Source organism: Calidris pugnax, unplaced genomic scaffold (genome assembly GCF_001431845.1).
Source record: "Calidris pugnax isolate Ruff unplaced genomic scaffold, ASM143184v1 scaffold128, whole genome shotgun sequence".
NCBI classification, from domain to species: Eukaryota; Metazoa; Chordata; class Aves; order Charadriiformes; family Scolopacidae; genus Calidris; species Calidris pugnax.
This window is the reverse complement of record NW_015090851.1, coordinates 2288875-2309181: the sequence shown is the minus strand read 5'-3', so window position 1 is coordinate 2309181 and position 20307 is coordinate 2288875. Positions and strand designations below refer to the sequence as shown.

The 20307-nt window shown below is 46.3% G+C and overlaps 1 protein-coding gene across 6 annotated transcripts in view; it reads right to left on the bottom strand.

The window, feature by feature from the left end:
* FLNB (filamin B, beta) overlaps positions 1-20307 on the bottom strand; it is a 74458-nt gene that overhangs the window by 11241 nt on the left and 42910 nt on the right. For 3 of the 6 annotated variants that reach the window (XM_014943205.1, XM_014943201.1, XM_014943206.1), the window contains 21 exons: positions 19374-19491; positions 18409-18671; positions 17208-17805; positions 16803-16976; positions 16255-16417; positions 15782-15942; positions 14485-14652; positions 13803-13892; positions 12860-12983; positions 12489-12645; positions 10624-10813; positions 8493-8740; positions 6645-6719; positions 5820-5922; positions 4778-4918; positions 3055-3183; positions 2399-2572; positions 2092-2250; positions 1499-1702; positions 747-899; positions 305-427 (listed from right to left, as the gene is read on the bottom strand). In XM_014943205.1, coding sequence (XP_014798691.1) covers positions 305-427; positions 747-899; positions 1499-1702; positions 2092-2250; positions 2399-2572; positions 3055-3183; positions 4778-4918; positions 5820-5922; positions 6645-6719; positions 8493-8740; positions 10624-10813; positions 12489-12645; positions 12860-12983; positions 13803-13892; positions 14485-14652; positions 15782-15942; positions 16255-16417; positions 16803-16976; positions 17208-17805; positions 18409-18671; positions 19374-19491 — 3715 coding nt within the window. The remainder of the gene's footprint in view (positions 1-304; positions 428-746; positions 900-1498; positions 1703-2091; positions 2251-2398; positions 2573-3054; positions 3184-4777; positions 4919-5819; positions 5923-6644; positions 6720-8492; positions 8741-10623; positions 10814-12488; positions 12646-12859; positions 12984-13802; positions 13893-14484; positions 14653-15781; positions 15943-16254; positions 16418-16802; positions 16977-17207; positions 17806-18408; positions 18672-19373; positions 19492-20307) is intronic. The other 3 variants (XM_014943202.1, XM_014943203.1, XM_014943204.1) reach the window with 3 other exon arrangements.

Here is a 20307-nt window from a genome sequence, read left to right as displayed (position 1 = left end):
CAGCAGCACAAACACTTAACAGCCAACATGATAATCTTAAAACCTTGGAGACAGCATGAGCTCTGCAGCCCGTTCTCCAGCCTGTTGTACACAGAATAGTTTAAGGCCTCCCTGGTGTTTATTTCTCTGTATGTTGATCATGGTTATGCTTCTTTTTAACAATTCAAAGAGATCACACTACCAGTGTTTCTTCCCCAAACTACCTTAACATGAAGATGTCTTAACACTGAAGTTCCTATTTTCATTGCTCCAGATACACCCACGCTATACAAGTGCATGTTATGGGGATAAGGATGTTGCTTACCTGGAATTTTGAGGTTCAGATCACATATGCTTCCTACTGTTGCAACAGAGGGAGCCCGTCTTGTTCGTGTGATGCTCTCCTTTACTCTTCCTTCACCACTTATCTTCACAGTAAAGGGGCTGCCTGTAAGTACCACAGCAAGTCATTCCTCCTCTGCTCATTACACACTGCATCGAGAGGAGGAGCAGAAGCTTCCTCTGACTTGTAGTGGAGCATAAGGGAAATTTTAGAGCCAGCTAAGGACAGCAGGTCCAAATGAAATACAGCCATGCGACCAGAAGAGTTTTGGATGCTTGCTGCTTGTGAAGGTAGGACCTCCTTGAATCTTTGGGACTTATGTTCCAAGCCAGATCACACAGCCCACCCGCAGTTCCAGTGTGCTGGCCAGCTAGGTAAGACCTTTGTTGTACTAACCAAAAAATTGCCCAACACTCCAGCTTACCTGGAATATGTTCATCTGCAAATTTAGTGGACACAATGTATACACCAGGTACAGTTGGAAAATAGGACACTTTGCAAGTTCCATCTTCTAGGTCTTCAGTTTGGATATCTACCTTGCTGGGTCCTTCAACTGCCAGTGAGATCCCACCATAACCTGCAATACAGCTAAGTTAGCCTCACATTTCTGTATAAATTTGACATAAAATAGTCCAAATCCATAGCAGTAGTTCATTGTTAGGTTTGTATCATAATGGGCACATGCCAGTTGCACAATGCCTTAATGACAGTTTGGTAGTCCTAATCAGTCAGATATTCAAGGCACAGCATGCGTTCAGCTCCTAAAATGCTCTGACCATATCCCTTTTATTTTGTTCATGTTGAAAAGTTAGCTTCAAAGACCGTGCCCAAGGCTCCACTTTAAACCAACAGGGAAATATCTTCCTCATTTACTTCTTGCTGTATAATGATACTAAAATCAGCATCATCAAATGAAAAAAAATCGTCATCAGTGCCTCAGCAAGTCCCTGTTGGCTGTAATGGAAGACATTAGCCAAGACAATGCAAAGCATTTTAGAAGTAAATATGCCTGTAGTTAATAACTGACAATAATGACTGTGCATGCTTAATACACTATTTGCTTCTGCTGCTTTGCAGCTTGTGACCTGGTGGTCACACGCTGAGGGAGACAATGCTCTCATTTAGAGGGAATACATATCTCACAGCATCTCACAGTCTCCTTGAGATGGAACTAACCTGCATCTCTTGTGTCTACAATGAAGTCACACATTTCAAAGGTTCGTCCTTCTACCAAGCCACGTCCAAAAACTCTTGCTCGTCTGGCATCTCCTATCTCAGACTGGACCACCATGATCGTGACAGGGCTGTTTGGTACATGGCTCCCATTTTTCTTGATGCTAACCACATGTTCTCCCACTTCCCGTGGAATGAATGAGATGCCTACAAAGCAGGGAAATGTGACAAACTTATTCATTTTTTATGCATGTTATAGTTGATTTAAATGCCTTGATCACACAAAGAAATTAAATACTGGAAGAGCTCTCTCTTTACATATATTGAAGTGTTGCTCTCAAATGGGCCACAAAGCCATTCACACATGCTGACAAAAAGCACTTCAATCACAACCTGCCACGCCACATGCAAGCTAACACAAGAGGTCATTCTTCACACTCTTCTGTCTTTGGCCAAACGCACCAAACAATATCAACCACTTGGTTTAAAAATGCTCCTCTGGGAAGGAGCGGAGGTGTCTGTAGTTTTACATATGACAGCAAGCTAGAGTAGAGGCTACTGTGCTACTCTCTCAGGTCAAGACTGCCAGAGCTTACCAATGTGGTTATTGGGTAATCTCTTCAGAAGACAAGGCTCATCACGACCTGATGGGGCTTTAATGCTGGCTGTCAGGAGACTGAGATCGGTCTCATTGATGTCCAACAAAAAGTCAGCAGCAGAACCAAGCTTAACCTGGGACCGTCTTCTGTTATCGTCTGAATATTGAAAGAGAAAGGAGTCAGAAAATGTTTCATGGCTAAGTGCAGAACAAGCTGGAGGACTTCATTGCCACAAACCAGGTTGCCGATGCTATCAGAGGTTAATTTTCATTATGAAGTGCTTCCAGAAGCCTAAACTTTATACCTGTGATCCTGGCTGTGAAGGGACTGCCCGGGATGTGTTTGTCATTGTACTTGACCAGGATGCTGTAGTTCCCAGGTAGAGTAGGCAGGTACGTGACTGTGCATGTCCCATCTTTGTTATCAATGCAGCTGATCTCTGCTTTTGAAGGTCCCTCAATAGCCAAGTCCAGCCCACCTAGGAAACAGAGAGAACAGCACTTCTGTAAATGTCCATACACACCAAGTCCAGAGACTTTGTCCAAAGACAAAGATCCAGTACTTGTTACGGAAAACTGAGCTTAGATGCATGTTCTCAAAGGACAGCAGCAAAATGAGCTCAAGGCCAATCCACTAAGACCACAGCTCTGTTCAGGCTGTTAGATTTACCTAACAGTGATTCCACACCCAGTCATCACCCTTTGGTTCACTTCCAGTTAAAGGAATCATTTGCACTCTGTGCCATGGGGTACTTCTACTGCTCTCAGGAAGAAGTAACAAGACGGTATTTACTGTAAGTTACAGCTTGATGAAACCTGTTTCACCTGATATTTGCACAAGTCATTTGTGTCACACCAGACACTCACAGTTGGACAGATGAATGCAAAGCAACGCTGATGCGCGGTACACTCCCAAGAGGTTCCTAGCTTAGGGTAGGATGGGTTTAAAGAACAGACTTACCCTCTCCTGCATCTTCCGTGACAATGGTGAAAGTTGCTGGTTTATTGGCAACCCCATAAATGAGGCCAGGCCCATAGGCAGACACACTGCCGCTGTTCGGGTAATTCACATAGAACTGCAGAGGGCTCTCTAAAGGAAAAAAACACAAACAACAAAAGAAGCACTTTTAAGGATGCATGGCCTGGACTACAAGAACAAAACACACATCAAGCTGCTGCAACCCAACAGGATTTTACTCTTATGCTTACTGATACCCACGTTCTTCAATGTCGTTATCATTTGATATTTGAAGAACCTTTGTGTGACTGTAATGCACTTAAAAAAAACCTGAGTAAGTCTCCCCTTTCATCTTCAAAAGATGCTTCTCCACAATTTGTTCCACAGCTGGTAATGACAAAGTAACTGTTACTCAAATTACCAGAGATAAGCTTCAATGATGTTGTAAAGTGTCTTATTCATTACAGGTTTATTTTTAGCACATTAAATCAGAACATGACTCAGAAGCAGGCTTTCATTTCAGGCACAGATCCTGAATATTGGTAGCTCAGAATTAGGAACTAGCACAGCACATTGTCTGATTCAATGAACCTGAACTAGCAAATTTGAAGGGTATCCAAAAACATATTTGCCAGCCTCAGATTAGCCAAGCTAGTGCACAAGAACAAAAAGTACAGTCACCAACAGCCAATAACGGCTTCAAAAAAAGGCAGAGATAGCTCTTACGTCCAAAGTTAGATTTTGCAGACGAGACAGTAGCAAGTTTGATTCATGATAGCCTTCAAGAAGGAAGCATTATGGCATACGATCCTGTCCAGGTGCAGGGTAATGGTCTCACTGAACCGATACATCCGACAGTTTGGCACTTATGGAGGTGCTATTTCCATCCATACAAAGTGCTGAAGATACTGCAGTAGCATCATGCATCACATCACTGAACTCCCTGCTTCAGCCAAAGTTATCCCGTGTTTCCATATGCCAACAGAGCCAGCAGCCCAGCTCCATGAGACAGGAGGTATTCTGTCTCATGTCTAAACACATCCTTCTACAGCTCTGTCCCTTTTTGCCCCAGTCCCACGCAGCCGAAATGCCCGGAGAACCACGGGGCAGCCCCAGCCCCCAGGCGAGGCAGAGCTTTGACTGGGAGCTGGTGAAGTAAGGACAAAAGAGGGGAAGAGAAAGGGAATGAAAGGCAGTGGTTTCTGTTTGTTAAGAAGCAGCCAGGAAGAAAGAAAGATTACAGCATAGTGTGCATGTGTGTTTTATTTTATTGCAATGGGATGGAAAGAGTAACTATAGTGTTTTAGCCACTCAGTCCTCCCCACAGATTGGAGATTTTATGCCAATGCAGTTTAAGGATAAACATACGCTGTAACCACTAGTTTTGTTGAGCACCAGAGCAGTAAATTTCAACCTGAAAAAAGCGGTAGTTAGAAAATTGTATGTTTCTTCTTCATAATAAAATGCCACAAAAGCTAGTTTCCAAAACCAAAATCCATTTTAAGCCTGGCCAGTACTACCAAACCGCAATGGAAGCTCCCATGTGCCGGCACTTACTCCTTTGCTCTAGCTGCTCTCCGGGCTGCTTGCAGAGGAACTGCTGTGAGACATCCCTGCCAGCTCCTACTGCAGAGCTTACAGCAAAGCTACAGAAACCTCACCAGGGAGCAGATGCACGGGCAGGACACCGCATGCAGATTTGTGTCACCTGCTTTGCCAGACTCACCTGGGATGTGGTTTCCCATGTATTTTATGTGCATTTCATGCAGCCCGACCTCGGTAGGAGCATATCTCACTGTTACTGTGCCGTCCTTGTTATCCACAATCTCTGGAGTATCCGTCTTTCCAGAGGGCATGTGTACTTCACCTACAAAAAGCCACCATGGGAGTTACAGAAGGAGAAGCTGCCTGCTTCCCCTCTCCCACCCACAAAGAATTGTCTAGCCATTTTAAACACGCATTGTAAATTGTTAAATTCCCTACCCACAGGCACAAATAGGAGACTAATGGGAACACTAACCAGACATGTTTTCTACTTAAGCTACATGAATACAACGCAGTGGTAGACATCTGGCAAACAGTCCTGTGACCTTACAAACTCTGCAGGCAGGGCTGTTTGCTTCAGCCACTGAAATTTCCACAGGAAGCCCTAGGAAAGGCACCAATCTACCTCATCACAAGATGCTCCCTCTCCTGCAGCTCTTTTGATAAGAAAAAATAGACTGTCCCTTCAGCAGGGACAGCCCAGGGCTTGGGGTGGGATTGCTGAACTAGAGGGGCAGGAGGGGACACAGATTGTTCCTGCAGGAGCTCAGTACAGCCGGGGTGCTACTGGGGTGATGCTCTCAGCTGCCAGACCTGTGGAAGAGGGGTCACCTGCTTTGGAGAAGGTATGTGACAGGAATGCAGGATTTGACTGTTTTGCAGCATCTGCACAACATAAATAACGGAGCTTATCAAGGCTGCATGGAGCTGCTCCAGAGGGGAAAAAGCAGCAACGGGTCCTCCAGTGCCGTAGCTCACAGCCTGGCACTGAGGATCACGGCAGCACCAAGAACCCCCTCATTTAACTCAAACCATCGGCGGGGCGTATCCTCCTCACCCTCAGCGGGTGCCACTCGATGTGAAATTAAACAACTAAGTTGCTGGCAGGATACAATCCTCCCCCACACGCTGTGCTCTAGACCACCCAGACCGTTAGCTGCAAATGGATAAACATGCTAACAGAAAGCAAAACCTCCCCGAGAGGCTACGCATGCTCCAGGTACCTGTTATTTCTCCTTTCCTTACAGCAAAAGGGATAACCATATCAAAGGGCCTGAATCCCATGCCGTTCATGTCTCCAACCGGGACGTACGCTTCTTCCGTGACCTACGGGAAGCAAATGGATGGGTCACTTCAAAAAGGAAGGTTAGACCCGAGCGAGCACTGAGCAACTCCACTGTGAGCACAAGCAGAAGAGAGGGTGCGGTGATTATCGCAGGCAGCCACAGGACTGGGCTCAATCAGAGCAGTCTCTGGCCAAGCTCTCCTTCACAACCCCACCACGCCGCAGAGCAGAGCCAATCAAACACGGTGCGAATGGAAGACATGCTGGAAAAAAGTTAGGAGGTAAAAATGGAACACAAAAGGGATGGAAGACAATGTAGTGCACGCAAGACCCGAAGTGGCTCCGTCTGAAAGGATTTAGTTGCTTAAGGCCTGGAAGAGAAAGTGATTTTTGAACGGGGCAGAGTGATTGCAACACAAAATGGACAAAAGAAACAAGTTTCACAATGCGACTCTGGACTCAAGACACTGCTGTTTGACTGAGAAGACAAAGCGATGCACTCAGGTTGCTTTTGCCAACAGTAGACATTGCAGAAGTAGAAGCTGTAGGTGTAATGATCCTCTTCGTGTTTAAATGAGAGTTTATTTGGAGACTCCCTTCAAGCAGCAAAGGAAAAACAAGGTCTGGATCTCAAGAACAATTGATCAAACAGAAAGAATGAACACAATGACCAGAGCAATTTCAAGCAATCCCAAGAAGCAGACTGTCATCTGAAATGGAACACAGATGGGGGAAAACAGCTGAAAAATGTAAAATTGTGTACCCAAGGGCGGAATCCGGGGGGGGAGGCGCCCACTGGCTCCTGCGACCGCGCGGTGACATCATCTGCGTCTACAGCCTGGGCAGGGGTAGAGGCAGGTTAGGTGTTATTCTGGCACGGAGGCATCCCCACCTTTCACAGTGCAGAACACACGGCTCCTTCTAGCTCCTCAACACCTTCCTCCCACCGCGCAGCCCTCCCAGTGCTCTCACCACCACAAGGACCTGGATCCAGCCAGGGGAGCTGGGAAACTGCCCCTTATCCATGGGCACTAGGGGAAGCCACCAGCAGCACAGCAAAGGGACAAAGCCAGTACGTGCTGTTGTTGGGAGCTTGAGAGAAGCTGGAAAGCAGTGCCTGACCACTGGGGGAACTTCATTTCAGAGTTGCTTTGGTTTTTTATGGGACTGGTGCAGGGAGGGAAGCGAAAGGTTTGAACCGAAGATGCGAGTTCCCAGGCGCGGGGCAGCAGGACGTGGGAGCTGGGAGGCAGGGGAAGGCTGCCGTGGGAAGGCTGCTCCCAGCTCGGGTGAACGACCCAGCCCACGTCCAGTCATAGCTGCAAAGCTATTCTTCTGATTCATAGCTGGGATAGCGTCGTCAAGACACCCAATGTGTTTTCCCCCGGCGCAGCCTCCCTTCCCACCGGGCATGCCAAGAGGATGACTTGCAAATTCCCATCTCCCCCACTTGACCCATGGAGAGTAGCTGGGGCTGACACCCACGCACACAGCTCCACTGGGCTCAGCCACCCCAGCTCCTGCCCATTTACACCACTGCAAACTACCCAAACAAAATAACCCGCCGGAAACCTATGCATGGAAAGACTCCACTAAGAAAACCAACGTGAAACAGAAATGCTGCTGTTTCAATGTTCTCTGTCCCCAGCTGAGACACCCAAGTCAAACACGTACTATCAGCCAGTTAGGAAGTGGGAATTTTGGCTGGCCAGGAGCGGGCCAGGAGAGGGCCCTGACCTCGAGAGGCATTTCCTGCAGTGAGCTTTGAGCGGTGACCAAGGGAGTCATTTTTCTCGTGGAAATCTTCAGGGACGGCAGTAGCAATCTGCCAGGATGGCAGGTAGGAGGAGGAGGAGTGGGCACACCTGGTCCTGAGGACTCTCCCACAAGTTCAGCCAGACTCAGCACAAGTATGGCTGCGTGGTTTCCCAGACCGAGATGTGCTGGAGGTTGCCTCGGCTGAGATTACAAGACCAAGACTTGTTTTGCCAACACTGAGAGCTGTTCTTCTCATGAAGAGCTTCTCTGAGCCCTGAGAGGCACCTACTCACCTCCTCAGGGAGGCTGGGGTTTTGTTTGCTTTTTAAACCTAAACATGCTGAAGTACTGCACGTTGGAAGGAACTTAATTAGAAGGAGGGGGGTTAGGCTATAACAGTTTAACTAGCACTTGCAAATCATTTTTAAGGGTGAGCTAACAGCCTGCTTCCCTGGGATCTGTCAGCAGACCATTCCTTACTTCGGGGACAACATCATAAAGAGCGAGAGACGGACAAGTCAGAGCCCTGTATCTGACAATGGATGAAGTAATTACTTGTAGAAGCCAATTACAACCACCCTTACATCATTTTGAAAAGGAAATAGAAGGTCAGGAAATGAAAAATGAACTCGTTCAGAGAAGCCAGGTCTTCATCCTCTGACGGTTTCTATCCCTCTTCACTTAACTGTATTGCCTGCTCAAAATAAGCTGTGCGAGTAACAAGGATTCATTAGCTCCTGCTAGCCTAATAAATGCCTGAGCAAACATTTACACACAGAGTTAACCTATCACTAAATAAAACACGGCAGCAGGAATCTGAGTGGGAGGCATTTTCAGAGCAGAGCTGGCTTACCATGACGGTGAAAGGACTGTTGGGAATGTCCACCCCACCAAAGCGGACATAAATCACATAGGTTCCTGGTTTGGCAGCGGTGTAGAAGATATCGTAAGTCCCGTCCTCGTTTTCAACAACATCTGCTTCAGCTTCTGTCCCATCTGGCGTCAGGACGGTGCACGTCACTTTTCCCTTCCCTGCTGATTTGGCGTCTACCACAAAACCAACCTCCTCACCAGTCTTCACAGTGGGTGCAATTCCAGGACCTACGAGGCAATTTTCGTTACGGAAAGCGTTCAGAGGACAGTTTTCCCAGGCAGGCCGCCCGCAAGGCGCCTGGGAAGCAAGGCACCAAAACGCCGGTCCCAGGGACCCACAGACATGGGTTTGGGAGCAGATGTACAACAAGGGACATACATAGTGTTGGTCAGCACAGCAGCATACAAGAGCTGGCCACCAGCTCTCCTTCTCTGCAATCAGAGAGGCTGGATGAAAACAGAGGGGAAAAAAAGCTAAGTTTGAAGAAAGCTATGCCTTAACCCATACTCTTACCATCACGCTCCTTTACACAGAGCCAAAGGCACTATTTCTGCCCCAGCCAGCGACTCAGCTGCCACTGCTTTACCATAAACCTCCCTATGTAACCAGCTATAAAAGGGCACAGTAGCAGCCATGGCCATGTTTCCTCCTCCATTACCCACAAATGATTTTCCACTGTTCTGCCACACATCCCAAAAACAAAAAATCATGAAACAATGCCAAATTGCAGCAATCAGATCCAGCCTGAAGAACGCCGTGTTTAAATGAGAACTATTAAGTCTTATTTGCAGTACATATTTAATACTCCTGCTTTTGACCGGCACTTGTTACCAGGTAAATGGCTCGTTTTCAAGTGGCAACAAACCTGCCGTTTTAATATCTTGACAATATTCCAGCATCTACTCCTGCGGCGATTGTATTTCAGCTTTACAGCAGAGAGTCAGAGGCACTTCTTGGAAAAGGGAAATTTAAGCTGGCATCTGAGAGTAATCACCATCACAGTTATTTTCAATAGTTAGTGACTTGAGTTACTTGGAAGAGTATCAGATTCAGCCATTAATGCCTCTTTTAAACAAATTTTGAAGCAAAAGGGGTACCTGCCGCTCTGTGTTTCCATTGTTCCAGGACTGTATTTCCGTTTAAGCAGGCTTGGAAGCAGCCAGCTGCCGGATGGGCACCGGGTGAGCTCTAAGTGCACAAGGCAGGTCAGCACAATGCCCAGGCACCCTCACAGGTCTCCAACCACGGACAGCTTCCCTGTTCAATTTGTTCTTGCTTAATTAATTTATTTTAAAATCAGGGGGATTTAACATTCAGTGGCACTCTTGTAACTGATTCCTGTCACCTCTGCTCCCTGCCAAAGCCTCCAGCTGGCTGGAAGACGGCAACATGTAGCTGTGGCCAGCCCAAAGGTGCCTGATGACCATCCTTCCTGATAATGGGTAAGGGTAGAAGCTATAAGTGGGCTCCTACAGCAACAAATTTGGAGTCACTCCCCCACACCAAGGCACTGATTTTTGAGGCAATGATTTTTTTTAGCTACAGTAACTTCTTATCTTTAGGTTCTCTCCTTCTTCCTACACCTTCCAAAAGTCTGTTCAGACCCTGGCCAACCTTGACCAGACAGAAAAGCAGCAGAAACCTCCAACTAGTAACACCCAGCCTGAACAGGCTTTGCTAATGCAGAAGCACACAGCCAGCTATTTACATCCTTACAATTGTGTTCTTGCTTGGAACAAAAACTTCTTGCAACACTCTCAGCGCAAGGAGCGTGATGCAGTGAACGTGCGCAGATGTGCTATTTTTAAATCAACCTCACTGCAGTTCCCAGCAGGGTTTACCCAAGCCAAAATAAGCATCAGATTTTGGTTGCATCTGGTTGTTTATAACAACGCAGACAGTTTGAAAGATTTCGCTTGAGATTGTAAGAGATTTCTGCTCACTCGCAGGGTGGACGCTTCTTTATCTTTAGGAAAAAAAACCCTGTAAAAGCAGCCAGATTACACAAGCCTCCAGCATCTTCTACACCCAGAACACGAACCGCACCATGCCCCGAAGGCAGCTTTACACCAGGGACAAACAGCATCAAGAGAGAGGAGCCAACTCTTACCTGTGGCCAAACACTTGCTGGCATCCCCAGCCGGAGATGCCCGGATCCGGTAGGGAGAGGACGGGATATCATCTCCACCATACTTCACACCAATGGTATAGCGGCCCGTTTTGTCAGGGACGTAGGTGACTGTGTAAGTGCCATCCTTGTTGTCATGAACATCCACTCTCTTGGGTTTGCCTTCTTGGTCCTGAGGATTGCAAACCAGAAGGGTTAGGCACTCTGAAGTTAGTTATGAATTCTTTTAGCAGGGCAGCAAATCTGTTCACAACCGTATTTAGGCAGTCTCAAATAGATACCGAATTGCAGGGTTTTGAGGATTAATTATATTTCACTCAAGGACTAGTACCAGGAGTAGACTATTAGGAGCAAAAAGGTATCAGACAATTACAAAACAACCAGTGCTATCGTTACCTGCCCTTTATTTGATATGAGAATGTTTCTAAGATGCAGCAAGCCATTTTAATGAACTTTGAATTAATTGAAAGAAGTTTTAGGCTTCATTCATTGTCATATCACTGCTGGAAATGAAGAACACTTCCCAGATCCCTGAGGCACAGATTGGGAGACAGACTGTGCAGCTCTGTCCTGACAAAGCACTGGGTAGCCTTGGCCAGCTGCTTCCTGAAAGGTCTGAGGTCAAGGTGAAGCATTACCAGAGCCTGCTGTCAGCCCTCCTGCAAGGTCTACTGTTAAAAACAGGCCTATGTAGTCACTTCAACTACCATTTTTATGCTGAATACAAGAATTAAGGAGATGCATAAACAATACAGATCTGAGCTTCAGCATCAAGCTTTCATACCTACAACAAAGATCAGCGCTGGGCATAATGTTTACATTTCAGTACAACTCATCAACTGCAAAGCCTGAAGCATTCTAGAAGGTCTTCCAAGCTTGCTTACAGAGAACCGCGTGTTGACCCCATTCTGTATTTCATGAGTTAACACTGCCTGGGGTACATATAAGCTGCAAAGGACTTGAGATTCTAGGTACAGCGTGAAAGACCTTGCTTCTTTCAGGAAAGCCTGTGAAAGGTTTGACACTACAGCTCAGAAGAAGCAGCAAACAAATGCTGTGAGGAGGATCCCCCAATGCACTCCCACCATGTGGAATGTAATCTTCAAAGCACAGCCAGGCTGGGAGCTCTGATAAGTGTTTTGGATCATTTAAGAGCACACCTGCATGCCAGAATAAAGGCAACTGCTCTAGTGCACCTGAGCAGATGGGGACAGCACGGGAGCAAGAATGCAGAAGGGCAAGTACAACCGGCCATGCCATGACCTAGGCATGCCAGGGCTGAGAAATGTGCTCTATGGCCCACTAACCAGAGACTTTTTTGCTGAGGCCACAGAGTCCAGGCACCAGAAATCTCAGGAAAAGCAATAACAAAGTCAAATAAAAACATTCCTGTAGTATCTCCTTAAGCAGCTCACGACTTCTGGCAACCTTGAAGAAGACTTGTTTGTTCATTTATCATCATGTAATGCTCATTGTGGATGTTATCTTATGGCCTTGCTGAACTACACTGCTAGAAGGCTGTTTCCATTTCAAATTCCAGCATTTTCAAAATCTTACCAGAAACTATTTATCTCATTTTGAGCATTTGCGGAGTGCAAGGTTAAACAAGAGCCAAATATAGAATGGGTGATGATTTTAAAACTGAAGTCTCATAAAAGCAGCCTCAAGAGCTTCATAAAACACAGAGTGCAAGATTTTCCAGTACCAGAGCTTAAGGTCCAGCCAGCAGCCCAGTCTCCAGGACACTGGGTATGTCAGGGTACAGCTGTGGACAATTCCGATAGGAGCCACTTGTGCCCACCTAGAACAACGTGTTTCCACTGCTATTTGGTTTTATAGTTACTTACAGTGATCTGGACAGCCAGAAGCCCCTGCCCAGCATCCTTAGCATCCACAGCAAACTCCACAGGCAGGCTGGCTGGTATGCCATAGGAGCTGAGACCTGGTCCACTCGCTGTCACTTTGCTGGCATCATACGTAGGAAGCACCTTCACCTTGAAGGGACTTAAAGGGAAAACGATTATTGATCCCCTCTTCCTAAGCCAAGAGCTGATAACTACTGCAGTACACGCTGAGGTGTCTCTGCTGTAGGTGCAGAACTCTGCACTAGCAAAGTAGAAAGGAGCACAGCTAGCCCTTAAACAGTGCTCGTGTGCTGGGAGAGCACAGTTAGGTCATTAAATCTTCAGTTCATCTAAGTTTATCTTCATCACCTTACCTGCGAGGAATCTCTTCATCAGCATATTTGACAGAGATCATGTAGGGTCCCTCCTGCGTAGGGGTGTACACCACCGTGTGGGTGCCATCTCCATTGTCTACTACATTAACAGGCTCCACAATTCCTAAAAAAGCAACAGACAATTTTCTCAGCTGTGCTACTAAAACTCAATTCCTCATCAGCCATTTGCTGCACAAAGCTCCAAGATGCGCTGCTCATTTACAGTTCGCAACAAGCTAAATTTCAATTTTTAATTTTTTTTTTAATGAAGGCAATAGGCATGGATCAGTGATCAGTTTGCCTTATTTTTCATTCAAGAGCCATTAACTTGAGACAGATTTGTTATCCACTGCTCTCTGGCCTCCCATCTTCTCGCTGTAAACAAAAGCTAACATGAAAATACTGGAGAAAAATCTGCCTTTCTGTACTGTCCAGGTCAAGAGCAATTGTTCAACATACACTGAAGACCTTTCGAGAAAGAAAACAAGTAATTGTTATAATTGCCTGAACTGTCATTTACAAGATTACATACTGTTACAGGGATTCACTGCACAGAATTGAGCCCTAAAGCCAGTTGGTTTGTAGCATTCATCAACTGAGTCTTTCACAATTAGGTATTTGGAAAGGCAGCTTGCTCCCTAGGCAGGAGCTGCCAAAGCCCAAAGAAAGCAGGATCAATTATTTCGATTTGCATTGAGCTAAATCTACAGAGGATTACATGACATATTGGTTCAGATCAACACACAAAGCAGCCTACAATCACAAGTTAGCTTTAAAATATGGGATGGATTATCAGTAAAGCAAGCACAAAAGAAATGTATAGTCGCCATGCAAAGCCTAAAAGCAACACCATTGGTTCCCACTCCCTCCTCCAGATGATTCTTGCTGTTGGCAGTTGGATTTCTGAGAGCCAAAATTGCCACTAGTTAGTGAGAGTTCAAACCTGTCTCAGCGTCACCCTTCGGATCACCTTTAAAGAAATCTGAAATCGTTTTCAATGGGGAGCGCCATCCCTGGGAATCCGTCTCATCCACTAAAATTAAAGAAGGGTTACCTGAGGGGCACCTGCACCATGGTGACCTGACACTCGAGTGGGGAAGCAGCTCCCACCTCCCAGCAAGGTGAAACTTGCAGCCAAAAGGCACATGTTGCCACCGAGACACAGCTTCCTACGTTAATGCAAACATCATCAACGCTATCGCTCGAGGGCCTTGCTGCTCTCTGGGGACCATTGAGGGTCTCCACCATGTTTCAGAGACTCCTGCAACCCAGTGACATGGGTTTCCCAAGTCACCATTCACATGTGAGACTTACTTTTTGATGTCTAAATCTAAGCCACAACTGTTCACCAGTGATGGCTACTCATGCCACTTTTCCCAACTCAGAAGATAAGAATAAAGCCATCAAAGACACTGCCCAAAGCAACACTACCTAGGGACACAGTTCTCCTTCCTTTACAGCATGACACATGGGTCACATGTCCAGGTGCACACACCAGATGAATAGAAACAGAGAGAAACGCTCGTTCAAGTGGTACCACCACTTTTGCAAGCAGGACCAGGACCATGTTACCCACCCAAACACAGCGATGAGGACACAGCTGGATGGAGTACTTTGGTTCTTACCTCTGGGTCCTGCCACCACCACCTCGAGTGGTGCTACTCCTGCCTTGCTGGTGTCTACAGTGAAGGACTGTGGGATTTTGGCTCGAACACCTGTTCCCAGACCTGGTCCTACTATCTTCACCTTGCTGGGATCCACAACATCCTTCACAGGAACCTTGAAAGGACTGCCTGGAAGGTAACACAAGAAGCGTTAAACACCACAGCGTTAACAGTTACAGGAAACCAATGGTCTTTTTCCCCACTTTTCCTCGGGCTTTTTTATTACTGTACCTCAACCTCAGGCAGGAATGCCAACCCCACAGCCTCCACACTACTTCTTTGCTTTTGCAAAAGCCAGAAGTGTAATAATGGTGCTTTACATATTCACTATCTACTCAACAATTCAACTGAGATCCATCTGCTTCTCACACCCCAGAAAACAATGCATGAAAGAAACCAGAAGTGCAAATAAAGTGTCACGCAGGCACTTGCTTCCTTCATATTTTACCAAATTCAGTATGTTGACAAATAAAATGGGACCAACGGGACAGAATTGGCTCACTCACAGCATCTAGGAAAGAATAGCTAGATGTATGCTGTATGACAGCATGGAAGAACTCAAACAGTGTCTGGCATTTAAGAGCATTTAATTCTTGGTATCAAGCAAAACACCCTTCTTTTAGTCATGAACTGCTGGATGCCAGATGTACCTGGAACATTCCTTAAACCTATTTCACTTCAGCTTAACATCCAGTTAAAATACGTGCACAGATAAACATTTGGCTTGGGAAACAGTTACTACACTTTCTGCAGGGACCAAAAGTTGCAGTGTTTAATATAATCCCCATTACAAGCTCTCCCATTAGACCATTTTACTGCAGAACAGTCTTGAAGGCACCCACATACCAAAGGGCTGTTTCCTTGACCTAATGCATTACACACCACTTGTGCGTAATACCAGTTATTTGCCAAGGGCTAGCGTCCCTTTCCCTGTCCCACCCGTCTGTACCCACTCTGTTGTTCCCCCCTGCGGGTGCTACGGTCTCGATAAGGCTTCTCCACATCCCCACAGAGGCTGTTTCAGAAACAAGAAGAGACTGCAGCCCTTCCTCAAAACTACCGCACCACAGCACAAAGGGCTCCACACTTCCTGCTGGGTGTGAGGAACAAAAGTCACCGCTGTTTCTGCCTGAATTCCCAGGAAAAGCACAAAGTCAAAACCTCAACATCCCCCACCACAAGTGAGATGCAGCCAAGGTACCAAGTCCCTAGCTCGACACCCTCCCTCTTCTGAAAGCCACTGAGCAAGAGCTCTTACCAGGAATATGCTCTCCCCCGTATGTGATGTTAACGTCGTAGTCTCCTGGAACATAAGGAACATACTCGGCGCTGCAGCTCCCATCCTTGTTATCTTTGCAGCTAATTTTGGACTCCGAAGGTCCTTCAACAGTTATTCCAAGGCCACCAATTCCTGCCCCTCTGCAAGACAGAAACACACTTTGTTAGAACTGGCTGCTTCCAACAGCAGCTTCACATGCTCTGGCTGCGTTTTTACCCTTATTGGAAATGCAGTAACCTGACTTCTGATGTCCAGCCTTCAGCATGCTCTTGCATGCAAAGCTGGTCAGCATAACTTCACAGAGTGCTCAGCATGCGATGAGGTAACACTCACAGTAATTAAAAGGACACAGCTTGGCCTTTTTATAAATATTTGTACTGATTTTAGCATCCTGCATCACACAGTCCACTACATTCCTCCCTCCCTCAGATATTCTTTAAGGATGAGGCTACCTGGTGACAACCGAAAAGGCGTTTGGCTGATTTGTGAAAGCTTCTTTGAGTCCAGGTCCTTCTGCCTTCACACGTGATGGATGGCAGCCCTCTGTCACGTTCACTCTGAAGGGACTGTTCGGCACAGGTACGCCATCATACGTTACGCTGACTGTGTGTGGACCTATTAAGAGGAGGAAAACACGTCCTGAGTTACCTAAATATTCTCATCGCTTAGCTTCACTTCTACAAAATGCTACAGACATCAGTATTTACATCAGTGGGTATGAGCTCCGTCCTGCATTTCACAAGACTTCACTAGTGTTTCGTAACCGAGATGCCATCTACACACTCTTCTTCTGAAGCCAAGTTACTGTAAAAGTCAGTTCTTCAAGTTCAAATAAAGCTACTTCTGCAGAATTAGCTCCTCTACTGGCAAAAGTCTTGCTAAGATGCCAACAAGTTACTGGCAGACCTCAGCAGTCTGCCAAAGGAAAGTGTCAGAAGAGCTGCTTGCTCTTGGTATTCCCCTCTCAAGTAAAAGAAAGAACCAAAACCCCAGAGGTTACCCTTTTCAAACGGCGTGTACTCTACTGAATACGTTCCGTCAGCATTGTCTTGGATGAGACAGTCCGCGGGGGAGCCGGATGGACTCGTGATTTGTGTCCTGATGTGGTCGCCACCAGACTTCGTTAGAGGTCGAGCATCCACAGTGAACTCAGTTGTAGCTTCTCGGAAGACATCTGCAGGATACATTTTCAAGAGTCACTTCAAGAACCGCATGTATTTCCGATGACAAAATATTTTGTGAACCAGCACGATAAACAACTCATCTGGGAACATAACGAAACAACCCTGTCCGAAGGTCACCATGGGAACATGCAAGGCTATTACAACTTTCAGTGCTCAGAGTGCTCCGTGCAGGACAGAGGACCGCAAGTCCTGTGAATTCTGATACCAACAGTTATTCTCACCTTTTCCTTCCACTCCAGGCCCAAACACTTTAACTCTGCTTGTGTCCACAGCTGGCTCCACTTTGACCCGGGCTGGGAATTTAGGCACTTGCTCTCCTCCGTATCTCATCTTGATGGTGTACATGCCAGCCGAGAGCGGCACATATGTTACGACATAGGTCCCATCTTTGTTATCATCGATCTGGACCTCAGCTTTGGAACCAGTATCTGACACCATGTCCACCCGCAGGTCCCCAGGACCCGCTTCCGTGCAGTCGACGTTCAGCAGCCCTGCCTCACCTACTTTACCACGTTCCAGACCTGGGCCCGTGGCAATGACTTTAGAGACATCAAATGGCATTTCTATGTCTGCCTTAAATGGCGAACCAGGAATGTGAACTTCTTCAAAGAGAATGTTGACGAAATACTCTCCAGGCTTCGTAGGCAGGTAGGAGACGGAGCAGGTTCCATCGCCGTTGTCTGAGCATTCAATTTTAGCTTCACACGGCCCTTCTACTGTCAAACCCAAACCTCCAGTTCCTGCCCCTTTGGTATCTATCATGAATTGGGCTGGTTTTCCAACAAGGCCTCCTCGAAGACCTGGACCATGAGCTTTTACCTAGAAGAGAATATGCAGTTGAGCTAAACTCATTTTTTCATGTTATTGCCAGCAGATAGACTTATTGCTATGTGGGATTTGATTAACAAACTCTTAAAAATACACAGAAAGCAATGTCTCCTTTGCCACTCCTCCCGGTTTTACTGTAAAGTTGACATCTCTCCTCCAAAGAGGTTTCTAGGCAAGGAGATATTCATACTCTCACTGTAGCTGTTTTTATATAGCCATGAGATATAAAAGGTAGAAACACTAAAATATTTCATGGCTGTACACATACTTTTCTTGAAATCTATTTCCTTGGGATCAGTTAATACAGTCGAGATGCTCATGAGGCCAACTCCTATTAAATTAGGAGTAATACTTGTATTTGCCACACTACGCAGGATGCTTGCAGTACTCTTAATTAGTGCAATGTTTTTTTAAATACAGTGTTATAGGAATGACTTGCATGAGTCACAGAGCCTGCCAAAGGAACGACTGAGCACTCTGAGTAAGAATGTTCCTGGGTCTGGTTTGGCCAAAACCAAGCCAAGTGTCATGCAATAGCCCACAACTCAGTTTTCAGGTATCAGCTGCTGCTACCGCTCTGAACCGTTCACTCACCTTGGAGGGGTCTGGAGGCAGCGTGGCCTCCACAGTGTAGGGGCTCCCTGGGATTGGGTTGCCATCATAACTGACATCCACCACGTACAGTCCTTCTTCCCTTGGGATGTACTTCGCAGTGCTGCACTCCTTACCCAGAACCGGTTCCACCAGACACGGCACAGCTTTCCTCATCGGACTGGAAATATTAACATCCAGTTTACCTTGCCCACCAGCTCCTTTGGTGTCAATTACAAATTCCTGATCCTTCCCTACTTCCACTCCTGAAAAAGACAAAACCATATTACTACGTTAAGTACTCAAGGTCAGACAGTGCTCCAAGAAATCTCTCACACACGTACCACCGAGGGAGCAAGCACTGGCAGAGCCCTGCTCAGTCTGCATCCCTCTGTGTGCAAAAACACCTGCCAACCCAAAACAAACCAAACCTAAAAATAAACAAGTGCTTTGGTTAACTGGAACTACAAAGCTACAGTGCTAAACCAGCCTGCAAGATATGGCCCGACAGTATCACAGGCTCATTTCAGGAGCACAACAATATTTCACAGCCCAAAGTTCTTCTGCTTTTAGAAAACAAAAGAGACTGTACGTATGGCATTCTGCACAGTAGCAGTAACTTATGTTTGAACAAACAGCCATGTAGCCCCAAGGAACTGCAGGTTCCCAGCCTGGTGAAGAGTCCAGCTCTGTTCACCACAAGGGACTAAACCCCACACAAGCTTTGTCCACATTGCTATGTAATCTTTGCAAAAAAAAATAAAAAAAATAATAATCTAAATTGAAATTTAGTCCTCACGAGGACCAGCTAAGTCAGAGTGATCAAGCTATAATGTTGGAGCTGGTGGATCCCCAAATGTAGCAAGTTAAAAAAGAAGTTTGTTTTGCCCACTTCTGTTCCAGCAGAAGATGTCAGCTGTCACAGGTTCAGGAGACAATTCAGAGGCTTCCAGTCCAGAGGTACTTACTGTTTTCGAGTCCATTGACTTTAACTTTGCTCAGGTCTAGTGGAGCAGCAACGCCCACGGTGAAAGGACTTTTAGGGATAGGATCGCCACCATAAGTTACCAAAACCTTCATTGGACCCTAGTTGGAGAATTTACAAGTTAGCTCAGTTCCTCACTTCATACAGATGCACTAACATCCCAGCAGTACATAAACCACTTTACCTAATCCATTTCAGCTGACCACAGCCAAACTTATTGGGTTATGGACTTTCAAGCTCCCATCCCACTGCAGCCCTTCAAAGCATTAAATGGTTTTTATTTAATGCAGGAAGAGTGAAAAAGACAGTTCTTTCCAACATTTAATTAGACTATATTCAAGCTGCCTGGCAAATGCTCCGGCTCAGGCTGGCTCCCACCCTCCCGGCGCTGGGACCCGACAGCTGAATGGATGTCCCAGAGCTGCAGACCAGGTATCCCCTTCCACCACACGGAGAGGCCGGGCCAAAGCCAAGCCTGCAAAGAGGCCGTATTATTACAGCATTTGAAATACCAGGGTTTTAAGCTGTACAAGTCAGAAAGATTAATGCTTTTGTGTATTTTGGCTGGAATACCGCACAGCCATGGCAAGCTCCAGCCCACGATGTGTGCTCCTTTTATTCTCTCCTACCACAGTCCATATTTTAGCTATATTCACTGTTTGCTTACTTTTCGCTCTTGGCCAGTTCAGCTCCCAAGTGAAATAATCATGGATGTTTCACACAAGCGAGTGAATAGCTTCCATGATTATTCTTGGTTGTTTTTAGAAAACACACACACGGGTAGCTGTAGCAACACCGCAAGTGAGATAGATAAGGCTGAGTAAACAGCATTAAACCAAGGCTCCTCTGCTGCTTACGTGGTCCCTCAGGAATTTAACTACTAGTCTGTCCTCCCCTCACTCCGAAGGGTCCAAAGT